The sequence below is a fragment of the Achroia grisella genome, unplaced genomic scaffold, assembly GCF_030625045.1.
Source record: "Achroia grisella isolate CSIRO2021 unplaced genomic scaffold, CSIRO_AGI_Agris_v1 utg241, whole genome shotgun sequence".
Taxonomy (NCBI): Eukaryota; Metazoa; Arthropoda; class Insecta; order Lepidoptera; family Pyralidae; genus Achroia; species Achroia grisella.
The window spans coordinates 2,536,809-2,554,382 of NW_026712734.1; the positions used below are offsets into that span (position 1 = coordinate 2,536,809).

The window sequence follows — 17,574 nt, forward strand, 5'->3', positions numbered from 1 at the left end:
ACTAAAATACGTATAAAATAATAACAAAAATATATATTTGTTTCTGTAGTAGCTACACCAAGGAACTTATTACTCTAAAGAGAACTACGCTGTTGGTGCCACTGCCGTAATAGCGCCGATACAGCACTGGCTCAAGGGATTGGTAGACAAGCGAGTTATTCTTCATGGAGGTAGACTGTGTATTAACCTTCATGAAGAATAACGCGCTTGTCTACCAAGTAGTAGATTTACGCCAGGGCCTTAATATACTTGTATTGTAACTAGACTGTATCTTTGCTTCTGATGGTCGCGGATTCGATTCCTCGCACGATGTAAACATTTATATTCATGAGTACGATTGTTTCCGTGTTTGGGTGTGTTCTTATTCACCAATTTTTATCAATACTTGTCTAGTAACTATAACACAACCTCTGCTTACCTTAGGGACTGGATATGATGTGTCCAGGTTATTATTAATATTAATATTAAGCTTTTGGTTCCGAAATTAAATCATTTCAACACAACAATATTACAAAACATTTAATAAAATAAAATAATTACTCTAAGTCACAAAAATGCAAGTCATTCAAGGCAATCCTTTCAATTTAGTTACTTTATCGCAAAATGTACATATTACATTAAACTATTTACAATATACAATTCCAAGGTTTTGCTACGATTGCGATCGGTGTTTTCTGAAACATCGCTTGTCGGCTTGTCGCGTCAGAATATCTGACACGAAATTTCTGTGTGTAAATACTCTAAGAATGTCATCACGAGCTTCTTGTATGCCTTCGCATACTATTTTACTCCTTTGTATGTTCCCCTATAACAAACAAATATAATATGATTATAATTATAACATAAGCTAATAAATAAAAATTATAACAAAAATATTAGTTAAAATTAATCCATCATACATAATTATCGTATTACTATCACTATTGGTCACTGACTTTATTCACAAATATTATAAATGATTAACAATAAAGGCTTGACGAGAGTACATGTAACATTTTCACAAAACAATGACCCAGCGAAATATACTCATATTTTAATTTGATATTGATTGGTAGGTTAGACACAAAGTAAAAGTTATTGGTAGTGTGAATTAATTGGATTAATGTAATGAAACTAGTTCTTTAGTTTACGTACTGAACAAGAATAAAATTAACGATGAAATTATTCTATTTTAATGTCAAACTAAAAATATAAACAATAATTTAAAAAATTATAAGATTGAATCTATATATAGATTTGAAATACAAAAATTTAATAATTGTGTGAAAACCTTTTTGGCTTTATTCAATTGTTATTTTGCATTATTTCGCTGTTGGATTTATAAATTATATAATTAATGTATAAATATAACTTACCTTCAATAATTCTAACAATGTGTGTGAATGTGGTTGCAATACGTGAAGTGCACGTCCAGAGGCGGTTTCCAGAGATCGTAACACGCCCGCTAATTGCTCGCCGACGTCTGCTTCCAATGACACCTGCATTAAATACATACTTTTGAATTTATGACTCTTTGTCCCTGTATTCCTTCTGAGACAATTTCAACGCTTTATGTTTATATCGTGTATAAATAGAATGAATAATAAATAATAGTATATTACGATATAAGTGCGTTGTGATTAATTATAAAACAATGCGGAATATCAGCTCGAGCCGAAGGCGATGACGTAATAGATTGTGTTAAATACGCAGGAATATCGTACGTTTTTCAACATATTTGATTTTAGATAAACTCAATTATAAAACTGTGATTCAATCTGTTGCTGTCCCGCCGTTTTCTTTTATAAAACAGCGCGATGCCTCCTGGCTGACACCGCGCGAGGTACAGTTCAAAAATTGATAAAATATTAGCAAATAGTGCAGTTAATAAATATAACTTCAGAATTTGGGTTTCTATCGCACGTGTTTTATGAGCTGCTTTATATATAAAACTAGTGAATTAGATTAGTGCGTTGAAAAAGACCATAAACAAAATGTATCATACCAAATCATCCATTTGCGCAGTGAGATGATGCACTTTCCAGCCGTCGGCGCTGTTGAGGACGTGCTTCTGGCTGGCGATGGCGAGGATGTCGGAGGCGCGGGGCTCGCGACGTCTCACGTCAGCCGGACGCACAAAGTGCAGCGCAGTGCCGCGCCACCCGCACACGTAGCTCGAGCTCAGCAGTGGTCCTAACATACATTTACAGTGGTGCTACTTTTACATGTTCATTACAATTAAATACTATAATATATACTTTTGTAAAAACATTACAAAATACTTACGTTTAGGTGGAGGGTTGACAGTGACTGGAGAAGGAGAGGGTGGAGGCGGTGTTTCTTCTGCCGGGAACTCGCACTGTCTAACTTCACTGCTTAATCTGTTAATAATATAATTGACTTTTATTAAAGTATAGATTATATTTATTTCATTAACCAGGTGGTATAAGAAAATTGACATCAGCTTCATAACTCATTAAAGAAATACTGGCTAGGAGCATAATATTTGGGGGGCGATGGTTGCTCGCGTCCGTAGGCACTTACCACCTTGCCAAGGCCCACCCTACACGTGCCCCCGGGTGGTGCAAAACGAGCAACAACGCCGAGGAACAGGCGGCGGTAACTATCCTGCATGAGGTCCTCACTGTCCTTGAGGTATTAAATACCCTCTTAAAGCGTGACTATAGTGCTCTGGGAAGGCACTATAAGTATGTTTCCCAAAACCTATATTATGAAATGTTAGATAATGATGAGTGCGTTATGTCATGCGATCCGGCTAACCCCCGGCGCTCCCCGGTACCCGGGCGGAGAGTGTGAAATATGTAACCGAAGACTCTGCGAAAGTGGACTCCCAGGCTCCCGTAGCTGTTAATATTACTGGACAGAAAAAGTATATACAACATATAGCTTGTTCACTACCAGACAAAAGTGCGTCTCTAGGAAGTATTGCCGCAAGTGATACTCCAAAAGTTACTAACCAAGGAAATAATCAATCTAAAACTAACGGCCATCCCACCTGGCAAAAAATCCCTTCAGTTAGAAACCCACAGAAAAAACGAAAACTATCCAACCCCCCAGAAACCATAGAAACGGTCAACAGATATGATGGCTTACCAGTAGACCAACCAGAAACAGAACAACAAAAAACTACAAAACCACCTCCTATAATACTGTATCGAGGATATTAACAAACTCACAGAACTTCTAGAAAGTGTAGCCAAACGTGACCAATTCTCTTATAAGTTAATCAATCAGAAACAACTCCGCATAAATGCGTTGAAGTGTACAAAAGTGTAATAACAGTTATTAGAGAACAAGGCCTGATTGGACACACCTTTAATAGAAAAGATAAAAGGAACTACAGAATTGTTATTAGAAATCTACATCACAGCACGCCACATACGGCTATAAACGAGGCATTCGAGGAAACAGGAAATTCCGTAATTGGAGAAATCATAAATGCTAAATTTGGTCCTGACAAACGTCCAACAACTACGTTCTTTGTTAATCTAACGGCTGGACCGAACAACAAAGCCGCAAAAGATATCAAATACATATATCATCAAAATGTTAAAATAGAGGATCCCAAAAAGAGCCAAATAATAGTCCAGTGCCAGCGTTGCCAGCAGTATGGTCACTCTAAGAACTATTGTATGAGGCCATACCGTTGTGCCAAATGTGGTCAATCGCACAAGACAAAAGACTGTCGGAAAACTGATCGAACTACGCCAGCGACTTGCGCACTATGCCTCGAACCACATCCAGCAAATTATAAAGGATGTAGTCTACAAAGAAATATCAATACGCAGGAACCAAAGACATTCTAAACTGCGACCAAATTCAACTGTAAACCCCTTGCAAACAAATAAGTCCAAAACTGATGTGAATTCACAGACTACAAGCACAAAGCTAGACACAAATATACAGAAAACTTACAGTTACGCAGACATAGTAAAATTTAATACCAGAGATCAACTACAACCGACCCAACTAAACCTCGATAACTCATCAACAATCCAAAAACTTGAAAACATGTTCATAAAACAATCGGAAAAAATAGATTTAATGTTACAACAAATGAGCACCCTTCTGGGTCTCATAACAACCCTAGTGAAAAATACATCTTTACGTCCTTAAAATTAGCGACCTGGAACGTTAACGGGTTGTCTCCCAACAAAAGTGAAGTGGAAACACTATTAAACTTGCACCATCTGGATATATTACTCATATCTGAATCACACTTCACCAGCAATAGTTTAATTAGAATAAGAAATTACAATATTTATAATACTAACCACCCAGATGGCACTGCGCATGGGGGCACAGCTGTAATCATCAGATCCTCAATAAAGCATAATGAATCAATCGCATATAGGACTGATGCAATTCAGGCGACAACTGTCACTGTTCATGATAAACAGGGCGATATCAATATCTCTTCTGTTTACTGCCCTCCAAAACATAAGGTCACTGAAACCCAGTTTACTACGTATTTAAATTCTCTGGGCTACCGATTTATAACTGGTGGGGACTGGAACGCTAAGCATGAACAATGGGGATCAAGACTGATTACAACTAGAGGTAGGGAGCTCAAGAAAAGCATTGACATGAATCATCTTAGCACTATGTCTACCTCTGATCCTACATATTGGCCAACTGACCAAAATAGGCTTCCAGACGTGCTGGACTTCTTCATAACTAAAGGTCTATCAAGATTACATTTCAAAATAGAGTCTTGCCTGGATGGATCATCGGATCATATTCCTGTTATCTTAACAGTTAGTGCTAGTGTCATCAAATTCAAGAAAAAGCCAACACTCTATAACAAATTTACGGACTGGAATCTATTTCGAGAAATTATAGAAGATCAACTGGATTTAAAAATCCCTCTCAAATCCCCAGACGACATTGAAGACGGAACCACAAAATTTACGCAAATACTACAGGAAGCCTGCTGGAACAGTACCCCGCAACTAAAAGGAAATACTCATAGGCCTATCAACGTTTCAACTGATATGCGCAAGAAAATTCTTGAAAAAGGAGGCTTCGGCGCGTTTGGCACGCCAGTAGACATCCAACGGACAAAACTGCTTATAACAGGGCGGCGAAATATTTAAAGGATGCGATTCGAGATGAGGAAGATGCAGTTGTGGCAGCTCAAATTGAGTCCCTCACTGCAACTAGCTCAACGAAATACTCTCTCTTGAAAGCGTGCAGAGTACATCAAATTCCAACTGGATTCAAACCTCCAATTCGTTTGTCAAATAATAAATGGGCTAAAACTCCACAAGAAAAAGCAAATGCATTTTCTAACCATCTTGCCTCAGTATTTAAACCTGTTGAAGACGAAAACCTCGTCGAAGAAGGAATAGTAGTAAATGAGACTGTACATCAGGAACAGCAAACGGACCTTCCGCTTAAACTAACGACACCACGAGAAATAAGAATGTTAATTCAGAAAATGGAAGACAAAAAGGCACCAGGCTTTGACCTGATTGACAAGTACGTACTTAAAGAACTACCACGCAAAGGAGTTGTATACCACACTATTCAACAGCATTATGAGAATTGGACACTACCCGGCTCTATGGAAAGTCTCTCAAATTATTATGATACCTAAATTGGGCAAATCTCCATATGACATCACATCCTATCGACCAATTAGCCTTTTGCCAGTGGTGTCAAAGCTTTTCGAGAAAGTACTCCTTGAACGTTTGACACAAAGGCTCTCTGAAAAATTGGTAATTCCAGACCACCAATTTGGTTTCAGAAAGGAACACTCAACAATAGAGCAAGTTCATAGAGTGTGTAAGGTTGTTCGAGATGCGTTTGAGCGTAAAGAGTATTGCTCCGCAGCATTTATAGATGTACAGCAAGCATTCGATAAAGTTTGGCATGAAGGCTTACTCTATAAAATCAAGAACGTCCTCCCATATAATCTATATAGGCTAATGGAGTCTTATCTCAGGGAAAGGATCTTCCAAGTAAAGGAGAATGAGTACACCTCGGCATTTTACGAAGTTCTGGCTGGGGTGCCACAAGGCTCCGTACTTGGTCCACTACTATATAGTATCTTCACAGCAGATATTCCGGAAACACAGGGAACAACCGTAGCCACCTTTGCAGATGATACAGCCATCTTAGCTTGTAGTAAAAATCAAGTGGAGGCTACAGATCTGTTACAAAATGCTCTCACAAAGATTGGTCTGTGGTTAAAGCAATGGAAAATTAAATTCAGCGCCTCAAAATCAGTTCACATAACTTTCACCCTTAGAAAAGGCAACTCCATCCGTGATGATGGGTTCGAGCACACTTCCCACTAGTGAAACTGTGAAATACCTGGGTATGCATCTTGATTGTCGACTCACTTGGTCTAAGCACATCCAAGCTAAAAGAGATGAGATTAATATCAAATACAGAGAAATGCAATGGCTGCTTGGAAGAAACTCAAAGCTGTCTACTGACAATAAGCTACTCATATACAAGACAATCCTTAAGCCAATCTGGATGTATGGGCTCCAACTGTGGGGTTCTGCAAGTGTTACCAACATCAACAAAATTCAAAGAGCTCAAAACTACATATTAAAGCAGACCTGTAACGCACCCTGGTTTATTCGTAACTCGGAGGTTCATCACCACCTGGGGATCAACTCTGTCAAGGAGGAAATCTCTCAAACAATAAAAAAATATAAAATCAAGCTGGACAGACATCCAAATAAACTTGCTGTTCAACTGACATTGCCTGATTATATGGCACGTCTTAAGAGACGTAAAATACCAGACTTCAACAACCTGGCATAAGCTGGAATATCTGAGGCTGGATTCTCAATGGAGAATCACCTCTCACGATATCAGATAGTCAACAAATCTGCTTATAGTCTGGAAGACTGATTGCATGATATAAATAAATAAAAAAAAAAGGAGCATAATATAGTTATGAACCTAGACTATAGATTGAATTATGGTTGGATTTTTCTGTGACTATGCTCATATGACATACTTTACACCCGATTACAAACCTATCTACACATATATATAAAAATTTATTGCTGTTCGTTACTCTCGCTAAAATTCGAGAACGGCTGAACCGATTTGGCTAATAAAATATTTCAAGACTAAATCTTGAAATATTCGTTAAACCTAGACTAGGTTTAAACAGTGATAAAATATGAAAAAATTGCATGGAGAATAGTAAAAACAATAATTTTATTTTCCCATAGAAACTGTTAAAACGCACCCTGTTGATAAATTTATTCTGAGGCGGAGACGGAGTTCGCGGGATCAGCTTGTTATTTATAAAACAAAAAAATTATCCCCCTGTTTAGACGTCATAGTATTTGCCTAAACGCTACAACAGCACACCACACTGTAGACTACTTTATTGTCCCCGTCTTTTCATAAATTCAGTGAGCCGAGTATCACTAACATCTGTTTCCTCGGCTTCTTCCTGGGCGAGACGTCGGCGTCTATGCGCGGCGGGTCAGCGTCGTCGTCGGGCGCGGGCGAGGACGACGCTGAGATGGTGGTAGAACCACCTGAGCCTGCACCAGCTGTTGTACCACCGGTGGGCACGTCCTCCCAACCCGTCCCTTCTCGTCCATACCCCACTAGCTGACCTGTCTTCGTTGGTGACCTGAGAATAACAAATATGAGATACAAAAATACTATTAACAGTGACTGCAAAATAACTTTCTAAATAATATCAATAATTCTCGCACATATATGACCAAAAGTATACGAATTTTGATAAGTGATTGGCAAACATTTATCTAATTAAAATTATTAAGTATGTTGATAGAAAAGTTTTAAAATAATACCAATATTATTAAAAACAATATTAGTTATGGATGGAAGAGAAAAACATATTACGCCAAATAAATGGGATAAGGAAGAAGCAGATGATAAAACTATATTAATTAAATAACTAAGTAACGTCAGTATATATACATATTTGATTAAAAACATTTTAAAATATTTTTTTATACGTTTAATTAACACAAGGCTAAACATGGTTTGAAAAAAAAATACAAATAAAAACCTACAGTCGCATTCTGAATTTGCATTCAAATATAATAATATCTTATTTAATTCCTATTTAAAGTCTGTTAAAGAATATTATATTAAAAATATGTTTACCCATCTATGTCACGCTTTCTCAGTATAGACGGTCTGGGAAGCACAGGTGTGATGGAAGCTGGTGGCGGTATTGATGAGACAGTATTTACCACGCTGACTGTAATAAAAAATGTATTACAATAAAATCTTTATATTTATACTTCTGTGTCGATTTCTCAAGACTGAGGGTTGTAACCACCAGGAAAGCTTATTCCAAATAAAACTGTCCAGCCATCTCTATCCTGTGTCAAGAGATTAGCCGACTATATATTTGAACTATGACAAATAAAAAAAAATAACAAAATGTTTAATTTAGAGTGACTGATTTAATTCTCTTAATTAAAACAATTACCACAAACTTAGACTGATATATGACATACCATTAACAAATATATTCGTGTCTATGTTAAGTTTGAAAGTTTGATATTACCTTGTGCGGGCGTCGGGTGCTGGTGCAAGGACTGGTGGTGTAGTGCGAGCGGTGGCAGCGCGCGTGGTACCTCGTAGTAGAGTTGCGTGGGCGCACTGTTGCCAACCACACCGCGCACGCCCACGCTCGCCACGCCCACCACCTGCACACTCACACTCGTCACAACCGCCGACTTCGTAAATTATGTAATACGCCGCTCAGGTGTCGTTCGTAAATTATGTAATACCAATTTAAACCTTTTAAATCCCCTGCCTTCTGATGTTAAATAGTATTAATTTATATTATTATTATAAACTAAAAACTTCTCATTTTTATTTTAATCTATATGAGAGCATAGTTTGTGTAACTAAACAATTGATACTTATATAAATAGGTATATAATTCTAATAAACATGTATGTGTGTCATATACTAGATAGTGAACTTTGATAAAGAGCGAGGACAATAAATCTACGCAGGTCGCAGTTCTGGTGGTTTTAGCACCTGACAATAGCTCGAAACCATTAATAAAAAAAACTTGTATATGTAAACAGAGTTAGTATGATCGTCATAATATCATTGTGTGGTTTCTGGTATAAGCGGCGACATTACCTTCGACTGATAGTTCCTCTGCAGAAGTGGCAAAGGTCGGGCGGAGGGAACTACATTGACGCTGGCGCTGGCACTGCCAACCGTGGCGGCGGGGCCGGCGGGGGGTGCGGGGCCGGCGGGGGCAGCGGGGCCGGCGGGGGGGGCGGCGGCGGCGGCGGCCGGGCCGGCGGCGGGGCCCGGCGTCGGCGTGGGGGCCCGCGGAGCGTTACGGGTGCCTGCGATCACGCCGCCAGCTGATTTATTATCGACCAATTATAAACTTTTTTACCATTACTCATTCAATCATTTTACTTCAAATAGCAGCGATATTATTGAATTAAAAAACGTTTATTGTTGAATCGTAAGCATTGAACTGAAAATATTTTTATTTATGTCGAAATATATATAAAAAAAGAGTAAATCTTTCTAACCAATACTAATAAACGTTTATTAGGTTGTACACTAGCAATTGTTGGTTTTATTATTACTTTTTATTTATAACAAAGACTTAATAGGCTATGTAATGCTGTTTTTGATAATTTTTATTTGAAACAGGCTAAAATCAGTAGTTTTGAAATTTTGTTACCATTCTATAGTTGCAATAGTTAATCTCAAAGTTCATAGAATATTGCAAACTTAAACATAATTTTACAATTGTTTGCTTTGTCATTAAGCCTCAGGACTATAATATTAATTGTTAGTGTTTTTTAGAATTATGCGAGTCAAAGGTATATAAAAACAGGTCATACTAACAAGTCAGTACAGATGTCGTTGCCAATGTCATAATAGCAGAATGAGACGGCTGTGCAGTAGACAAGGCAGCTGAGGGCAATGGTAACGTAGATGCGGCTGCGAAGCTCGATTGTGACCCCGGTATAGGTGGTGTTATTGACATGGAGGCTGTAGCGAGAGCGGAGGCGGGAGCGAGGGCGGAAGTGGGAGCAGTCGGGCGAGGTGTGGTCGCTCGAGGCGGTGGTGCCCGCGTACCATATAGCACTCCCCTAGGTCCGCGGTTAACTCCTGACCAACTATTACCTAAAATAGTAATTTAGTTGCATTACATAATAACTATTAGCGGTCATGTGGTCATTGTTATCAATATAGAAATACTGAACCCAGTTCCATATTATAGGCCTGTATTGAAAAGTGATTATATTAAGTTTATTTGAATAAAAATTATTAATATTTTTATATACTGTATATCCAAAACAGACTAACAATTTTGTAGGCAGTATTTATAATATAATCATAAAATTTCACAAATTAGATATACAAACACAAAGCTAAAATACAAGAGACTACTGTGGAATATAATGTGGTAAGAGTAATTTTGTACTTTGATACTATTTATACTATGATTTTCATTTTAATCATGAAATATTATTACTACAGACTCTTAATATCTTAAACTGATAATATTGGCAATTTCTATATGGCTTGCTATGGTTTCCTATAACTGGTTGAGGAAGAACATAATTAATGGATTCTATTCCTTTTTTGTACTATTTTGATAGGTTATTTTACTTTATTCCTCTTAATTTTTTAATCTTAATGTACCTTATAAATATACTTCTTTTTAAAAAAAAACTGATTAGGCTATTAGAATATATGATATCTAGAGCAAATTCACATCTATATTTATACCAGTTAATTGGACAAAGAGGTCATTTATGATAAATAAGAAAAATAATTACCAGACGCCAGTTGCTGAGGAGCAGGTGTGGGTGCAACTTGTCGGATAGCGAGAGACGCGCCAGCGGCAAGGCCGCGGGGGACATGAGGGACATGACTTGTGACACTAACTCCTTTGCTAACAAGTACACCACCAGCAGTGCTCACATTTGATAATACAGCTGTAAAGTAATGAGATAATTTGAGGATTAAATCTGATTAATCTAGAACTTAAAAACATACTATCAGAGTTATCCCCTAATCAGAGGCATTGTTAATCTTGTGGTAAACGCAATATTGACATGCTCACATTTTGCTTGGTATATTTTGAATCTAACATTGTTTGGGAGGCAAACCTACTAGAAATGGAACTGAAATTCTGACAGATTTGAACTATAGACCTCTTGTACATAATTTATACTCATAAAGCGCAATCACAATTAAAGTCATAAAGAAAAATTTGTGTAGTAAAAATAATATTTCTTTTATTGTAAAAATGGCACAGATAATAAATGGATATTTTACTTCCATTTAAACATTGATCAGAAAGTGGCTAAGTGAACTCAGAAATGTTTTTCTCATAATTTTTAGCTATGATGAGACATTTCTTGTTTTCCTTGCTCTTTTACTAAACATTCCTGATGTATATAAATATGCACATATTGTTTCTATAATTTGCTCATTTGTATTTTTAGAAAGGAGAATAATATTATACTTAGTTTACCTGGTCTGGTGTTATGATGAGGCAGTGGAGGCAATAGTCTAACAGGAGGCAAAGTGCGCACAGATGGATTAACAACGAGATTGCCTTGTCCACTCATCAACTGCCCTCCCACATTTAATACCTGTGTTGCACTGCTCGGTGCCACAGAAGTTTGGACATTATTGTTTGTTGATTGTGCTGACAATTGGGTGCCTTGGCTAATAATCTGTGTTCCTGGACTTAAGAGCTGCCCACTCGGACTAATCAATTGGGGCTGAGATATAATCTGATTACTTTGTCCTTGAGATATTATTTGTGGGTTTTGATGTATAGGTGAACCACTTACAATCATTTGTTGCTGAAATTATACATATTATCACTTTAAATAACCACTAACAATATTTTTATTTCAGTTTCAGCTATTAACTGATTGCTTAATTAAATCTATCAAGTTTGTTGGCTGATTATTACCAGGTTGGTATATAAATATATATAGATAAGAATACTTTAATTATATCATAAAAATAAAAATATTGTATAATTTTCTAATCGTCATTTATTCTATTGAAACTCAGCAGGTTTATCTTTCAGTATATGAATATTGTAGTGCGATGGTATCCTCATCACTGTAGCATTATATATGTTGTGATGAGGTGGCGCTACATAATATATTATTTGTTGTAGTACGTAGGTATTAAGTATACTGGTAAAATTATTGCACTATTTATTAAACATTATTAAGTTTATTGGTAGTGTGCTACAATATTAAAGCTCATAGATACCATTAATATATACCACCAATGAATCTGTGTGTACAGTACTTAACAGCCTATCTAATCCAAACAAAGGATAATTTAAAATGATGATTTAAAATTTTATATTTTAAGGCAGAAATTGTTTATGTAGTACATTGTAACTAGACTACATGCTGAATGTAGTCTAGTTACAATGTCATAAATTTTATAATCCCAAAAACTGAGAAATACTGAAATTTTATAGATACATAATAAAATTTCTATTATATTTAAAAAAAATGCATATTATTTTCAGGTAGTCTTTACCTTTTTAATACAGTGTAATAAAGTACAAATGGTAGAGTATAAATAAGTCTGTTTTTTTTTGGGAATACATTAGAGTTCTGATAAATAATACATAGATCTCACAATGTATGGTTGATAACGTTTATCATATTAGTGTTGTTTTATGTCGTGAAGCAGTTTTTGGTATTAAGGTTTTTCAGTTTGGGCAAACGGCCTAAATGATGTTTTGGCTGTAATGGAAATGGATGTGTCGAATAATAGAAAATGCATACTTGAGAAGCGACGCTTGGAGTAATGATCTGAGCGGCTGGACGCAACAAACCCACTGGACTAGCATGCGTCAATATTTGGCCAGAACTCGTTGTCTTTGGCTGACAAGGCATCACATGAGCCATTTTAACTTCAGTATTGGGTACACTCTTTACGATAGTTATCTTCTGGGGAGCCAAGTCAATGGGATACATTTTGCTTGTAGAGATTGATCTATCGCTCTCTACGTTATTGCTCATTTTATCGTTTTCTTTCCTATGTCAGAATATCATTTTTTATACTAAATAAAAAGCTTTTAATTTGAATTTCGAAAATGTCCGAATTATTCAATATAAACACGACAAAAGAATCAAAAACGACTTGGAGGAAAGCACAGAATGTTCAACAACAGAAGTAAGTAACACAGATCATAAACTACATAAAGATGCTAAGCATACACAGATCATAGAGAAAGTACGAACTTGTTTGTTCCTTCAATTTAGGCGTATGTTTGCTTATTAGGAGCTCAAAAAATCACCACCTTTCTCCAAGAATTTTCAGTTCTTCGTTATAAAGCATATTTATTATTAATAAAATAAAACTATTTTTTTAAAGTAATTTAATACAACTTTTGCAACCACTGGTGCTGAAATGGTGAGACCCTAGTTTTAAAAAAAAGACGTGACACTGGCAAAATCACGTATAGATGCCATAAAAATAGTGGTTTTGTCCATGGTTCGTTATGGCGGACTTAATAGGTGACGGTGATTTTTCGAAAGAAAATATACAAAAATTTAACAATGAAAGGCGGAGTAGTAAACAGTGGGTGAAACTGAATGTTGGTGGAACATATTTCTTAACTACGAAAACTACTTTGTCTAGGGATCCTAATTCATTTTTATATCGATTAGTGCAAGAGGACAGTGATTTGATTTCAGACAGGGTTTGTAATGTTTTTCTTCTTTTGTATGATAATAAGGTTCCCCATAAGTCACTCATTGTTGACTACTAATACATATCAAATTTATATTACAGGACGAAACTGGCGCATATTTAATAGATAGAGATCCCACTTATTTTTCGCCAGTCCTCAATTATCTTCGTCATGGTAAACTGGTTATTAACAATGACATTGCTGAGGAAGGAGTTTTGGAAGAAGCAGAATTTTATAATATTACTGAACTCATAAGATTAGTTAAGGAAAGGATATGTCTAAGAGAAAGAAGGCCTTTGAAAGATTCAAAGAAACATGTATATAGAGTTTTGCAGTTTCACGAAGAAGAATTAACGCAGATGGTGTCAACAATGTCAGATGGTTGGAAATTTGAACAGTTGATTAACATTGGCTCACAGTATAACTATGGAAATGATGAGCATGCTGAATTCCTTTGTGTTGTTAGTCGTGAATGTGGCAGTTCTTTGAATAGCAATGATATAGAGCCCACAGATCGTGCAAAGGTACTCCAGCAAAAGGGCTCAAGAATGTGAGCTTACAGAAACTGAAATATGTTCTATATATTTGAGACTCAGCTCTGTGTGAAATGTGTATATAAATAATTGTAGAATATAAACAGCCTGCTCCTTTTTCTTCTTAGTTTTATATTCTAATTTGGCTTGTAAAAAATAATGTTGGAATTAGTCAATTGAGTGGTATCTGGTATATTAAATATAGTTCTCCATAACTGAATGTATAGAGATACAAATACTCAGTTTCTTATAAAATTATAAAGAACTTAGTACCTAGTTTATATTTAATTTTGAACTATTAGGAAATTGTAATATTGTTGCGATGGATGTCTTCTACCTTGTATAGTTCATAAAAAAAAGTTGTTAAAACAATAACTAGTTATGTTACACAAGTCTACATGTTGAATATTGTTATATATAATGATTTATATCTTCCAAATACATGTTAAATCTTAAATTAGATATTTGTTACCATTAATATGATGTCCAATTTAAGATTTCTGTGAACTTGTGTTCACCTCTTTATTATCTTGCATCTTAAATTTTTTTTGTATGTCAAATAATACTGTAAATTACTTATTCAACAATTGCTATTATAGAGCTTCAAACTCTTCAGAAATTGTATGATGGAGGAACCTGGCGAATATATTAATCTCAGTCATAATACATTGTGGTGGTATAAAGAACAATCTGATTACATGTTGTGAGCATAAAAAAGTGAAGATAGGGGAGAAACAATTCTGTGTTTTTTTTATTATTCTCTAGGGTGCATAGACATAATAATGTATTGTAATACAATGTTTATAGCTTATATAAAAGACAGTTGTTCAGTTGTCGACTGAGCAAAACTACAATAGTTTTATTTTATAATAATAACAAAATTTTGCAGAAAACATAGTCCTTTTTGGTCACTTATAAAATAATATTATGAAATAAATCATACTTTTTCCCAGTCCTAGTCAAACTTTTTATATATTTATTAAAAAAATAACAGTGAAATTTGAATTTTGTTCATCAAGACAATCTTAAACCAATTGTCAGGTTTGGAAGATAACAGGCCCTGTTAACATAACACACATCTAATACAATACTGAATTAACTCAATAATTAAAAACAAAATGAAATTGTTCACATTAAATTTTTAGTGGATTTTCCTAAATTTGTTTTTTTTAGTTAATCCAGCATTGTTTCGTGTGTGATATGAAATGGCATTATTAATCGTCCTAATAGTAGGGATTGATTTGAATTATGAATATTTTAGTCAAAGTTGTTTATTGACTTCATGATACAAAAATGTTTTTAAAATATTAAGATATAAAATTTTATTAGGAGATATAAATATTTTAGTAAAACTATTGTGTAATATATGTTATTAGTCGCACAGATATAGTGTGGGATCGAGGGCGTCACGCGCTGTTATTTACGTCTCTTTGCATTCGTTTCGCTATACTCGAACATCCGCGCTGTAAAAAAATAACTTGCGCATTATTAGCTATGCGCAAGTTATTTTTTTTTATTTAGTCTAAGAATTTTTTCTTAGACTATAATGAAATATAATCTGCAACTGTTTATTAGACAAATAGTATTGCCAACAAGTTGTTTTGAAAGCTCTTTTGGCTGTAGGGAATACCCTAGCTGTGCCTCTTATCCACTTATTGTCTAAATTAGGCAGTAAGAGGATAAGAGGCACAAAATCTTAATCCATCAGAATAGCAACGCATACGTGGTATCATAGTCAGTCGATTATGTGATGTTTCTGATGTTTTTCGCGTATATATGCAACGGCCTGCCATTCCTAATACATGAAAAGGATATTTCTAAGAATCCCCTATATCGCAATTACCCATTGCAACAAATTTAGTAAAACATGAATTATTAAAATTCATTACAATTTCATTCTTGAATGATTACTTACTTAGTACTTTTTATAACGTTTTAATTTAATTTATTTATGTACATAAAATATAGCGGTAAAAAAGCTGCAAGTAACTGCTAGTGACGCCTTTGATTTCATTTTTATCTATACGCGACTCAACAAATTTAAAAAATAAAAGAACTGGTGTACAGTTAATTGACAACCAAACTATTTTATTTTTATAACATTATTTTTTTTGCCATACAGCTAAATGATTTAATGGTACTGACAAATGGCAAGTCGATGCTTAATTATAACGCTCTTACTATCAATCCTCATTAGGAACAGATTAAAGTTTACTTGGTATTTACTACGGACCATTCCACAATTGCAATTACGAACCATACAACTTAGCTTCTTCATGTGTGCAAATGGTTCACGAAAATTGTAACATATAATCTGTTACAATTGACAATTGTTTGTAATAGCGTCACATAATTAATGCTTTATTATGAATCTCGGTTGCTAACAGTTCTCACTAATACAGAATTAACTAACAAATTAAAATGGATAGTGTTACGATTATATCCTAGTGAACCACTTTAGCGTTGCAGGTACAAGTTCTATTGCCCGTGATTGCAACTGGTAAATCGTACTTAATCGAAACCTATAGATTTTAATTGGTTTCAAATTAGAATTATTATCATTAGATTGATTAATGAATCCCCGTGTCTTGATATAAATAATAATATTGTTCATTCGTAAAGGTATTTATTCGTTGTAATGGCTGATGACTAATTTATAGAGTATAGATATATGTACTGTAGTATTTTGTTAAAGCAGTATTTACAATTGAACTGCTTATACATTATACTAAAATCTGGGGCAATATTGGATCAGTGGTGGTGAGGGTAAAATCGGATCTGCAGGTAGGTATATGAAATCGGCACCAATTTCGCTACACAGAAGGCGATCTTATTACTGCTTCGATATTGTCGTGTATAAGCCGTTTTATTATTTTATTTTTATTTTCTACATAATGTATGTAGTACAGTCTTCTTAAAGAAATATGGTAACAGACAGCAACAACTTTAGAACGCCTGATGTTTAAGTTTTCACGTTGTTATTACACATAATTTGACTAATTATTTATTTAAGTGCGTCGATATTTCGACTTGTGTTAGGTCCTGAAACTTAATATATTTGTTATCTGCGCTAACTGTATATATATATACCGCAGGGCACCATTGGAAGATGATAGAATGAGGATGAAATTACGTCAGTTAGCCAGTGTTAGTTAGAATTAACCACCATGGTCTATTGGAGAAATGCGTGAAGGACAATCTGATGTGGTAATGTATTAGCTAATAAACAACTATATTAGCTATTTCTGCCATTGAAATGATGGTATACATCTGTAGCGTGGTGGTTATCCTCATCGCTGTAGCGTTATATATGTTGTGATGAGGCGGCGCTATTGAAATGGCCAAAGTATA

The 17,574-nt window shown here is 35.2% G+C and overlaps 2 protein-coding genes across 2 annotated transcripts; one reads left to right on the forward strand and one right to left on the reverse strand.

Moving 5' to 3' along the window:
• Positions 1-519: 519 nt before the first annotated feature.
• On the reverse strand, positions 520-13,164 carry LOC131842527 (histone deacetylase complex subunit SAP130). Its single transcript, XM_059191088.1, has 12 exons — positions 12,780-13,164; positions 11,489-11,825; positions 10,788-10,946; positions 9,847-10,128; positions 9,115-9,347; positions 8,525-8,666; positions 8,116-8,212; positions 7,406-7,612; positions 2,266-2,360; positions 1,985-2,172; positions 1,356-1,478; positions 520-805 (listed from the first exon to the last, which is right to left on the reverse strand). Exons 1-12 carry the CDS (start codon positions 13,014-13,016, stop codon positions 653-655), a joined length of 2,253 nt encoding a protein of 750 aa, XP_059047071.1. The 5' UTR covers positions 13,017-13,164; the 3' UTR covers positions 520-652.
• Positions 13,165-13,472: 308 nt separating this feature from the next.
• On the forward strand, positions 13,473-15,579 carry LOC131842528 (BTB/POZ domain-containing protein KCTD5). The gene is made up of 2 exons (XM_059191089.1): positions 13,473-13,699; positions 13,792-15,579. Exons 1-2 carry the CDS (start codon positions 13,499-13,501, stop codon positions 14,242-14,244), a joined length of 654 nt encoding a protein of 217 aa, XP_059047072.1. The 5' UTR covers positions 13,473-13,498; the 3' UTR covers positions 14,245-15,579.
• The last annotated feature ends 1,995 nt before the right edge of the window (positions 15,580-17,574 follow it).

Excerpts from the sequence above, each read along its gene's own strand:
- LOC131842527 (XM_059191088.1), bottom strand. The coding sequence starts at position 13,016 with ATGAGCAATAACGTAGAGAGCGATAGATCAATCTCTACAAGCAAAATG. Across the intron at positions 2,173-2,265 it reads TGTCAACCCTCCACCTAAAC|GACCACTGCTGAGCTCGAGC; the intron begins GTAAGTATTTTG and ends AATGTATGTTAG. Across the intron at positions 1,479-1,984 it reads CTGCGCAAATGGATGATTTG|GTGTCATTGGAAGCAGACGT; the intron begins GTATGATACATT and ends TATTTAATGCAG.
- LOC131842528 (XM_059191089.1), top strand. The coding sequence starts at position 13,499 with ATGGCGGACTTAATAGGTGACGGTGATTTTTCGAAAGAAAATATACAA. Across the intron at positions 13,700-13,791 it reads GTGATTTGATTTCAGACAGG|GACGAAACTGGCGCATATTT; the intron begins GTTTGTAATGTT and ends TTTATATTACAG.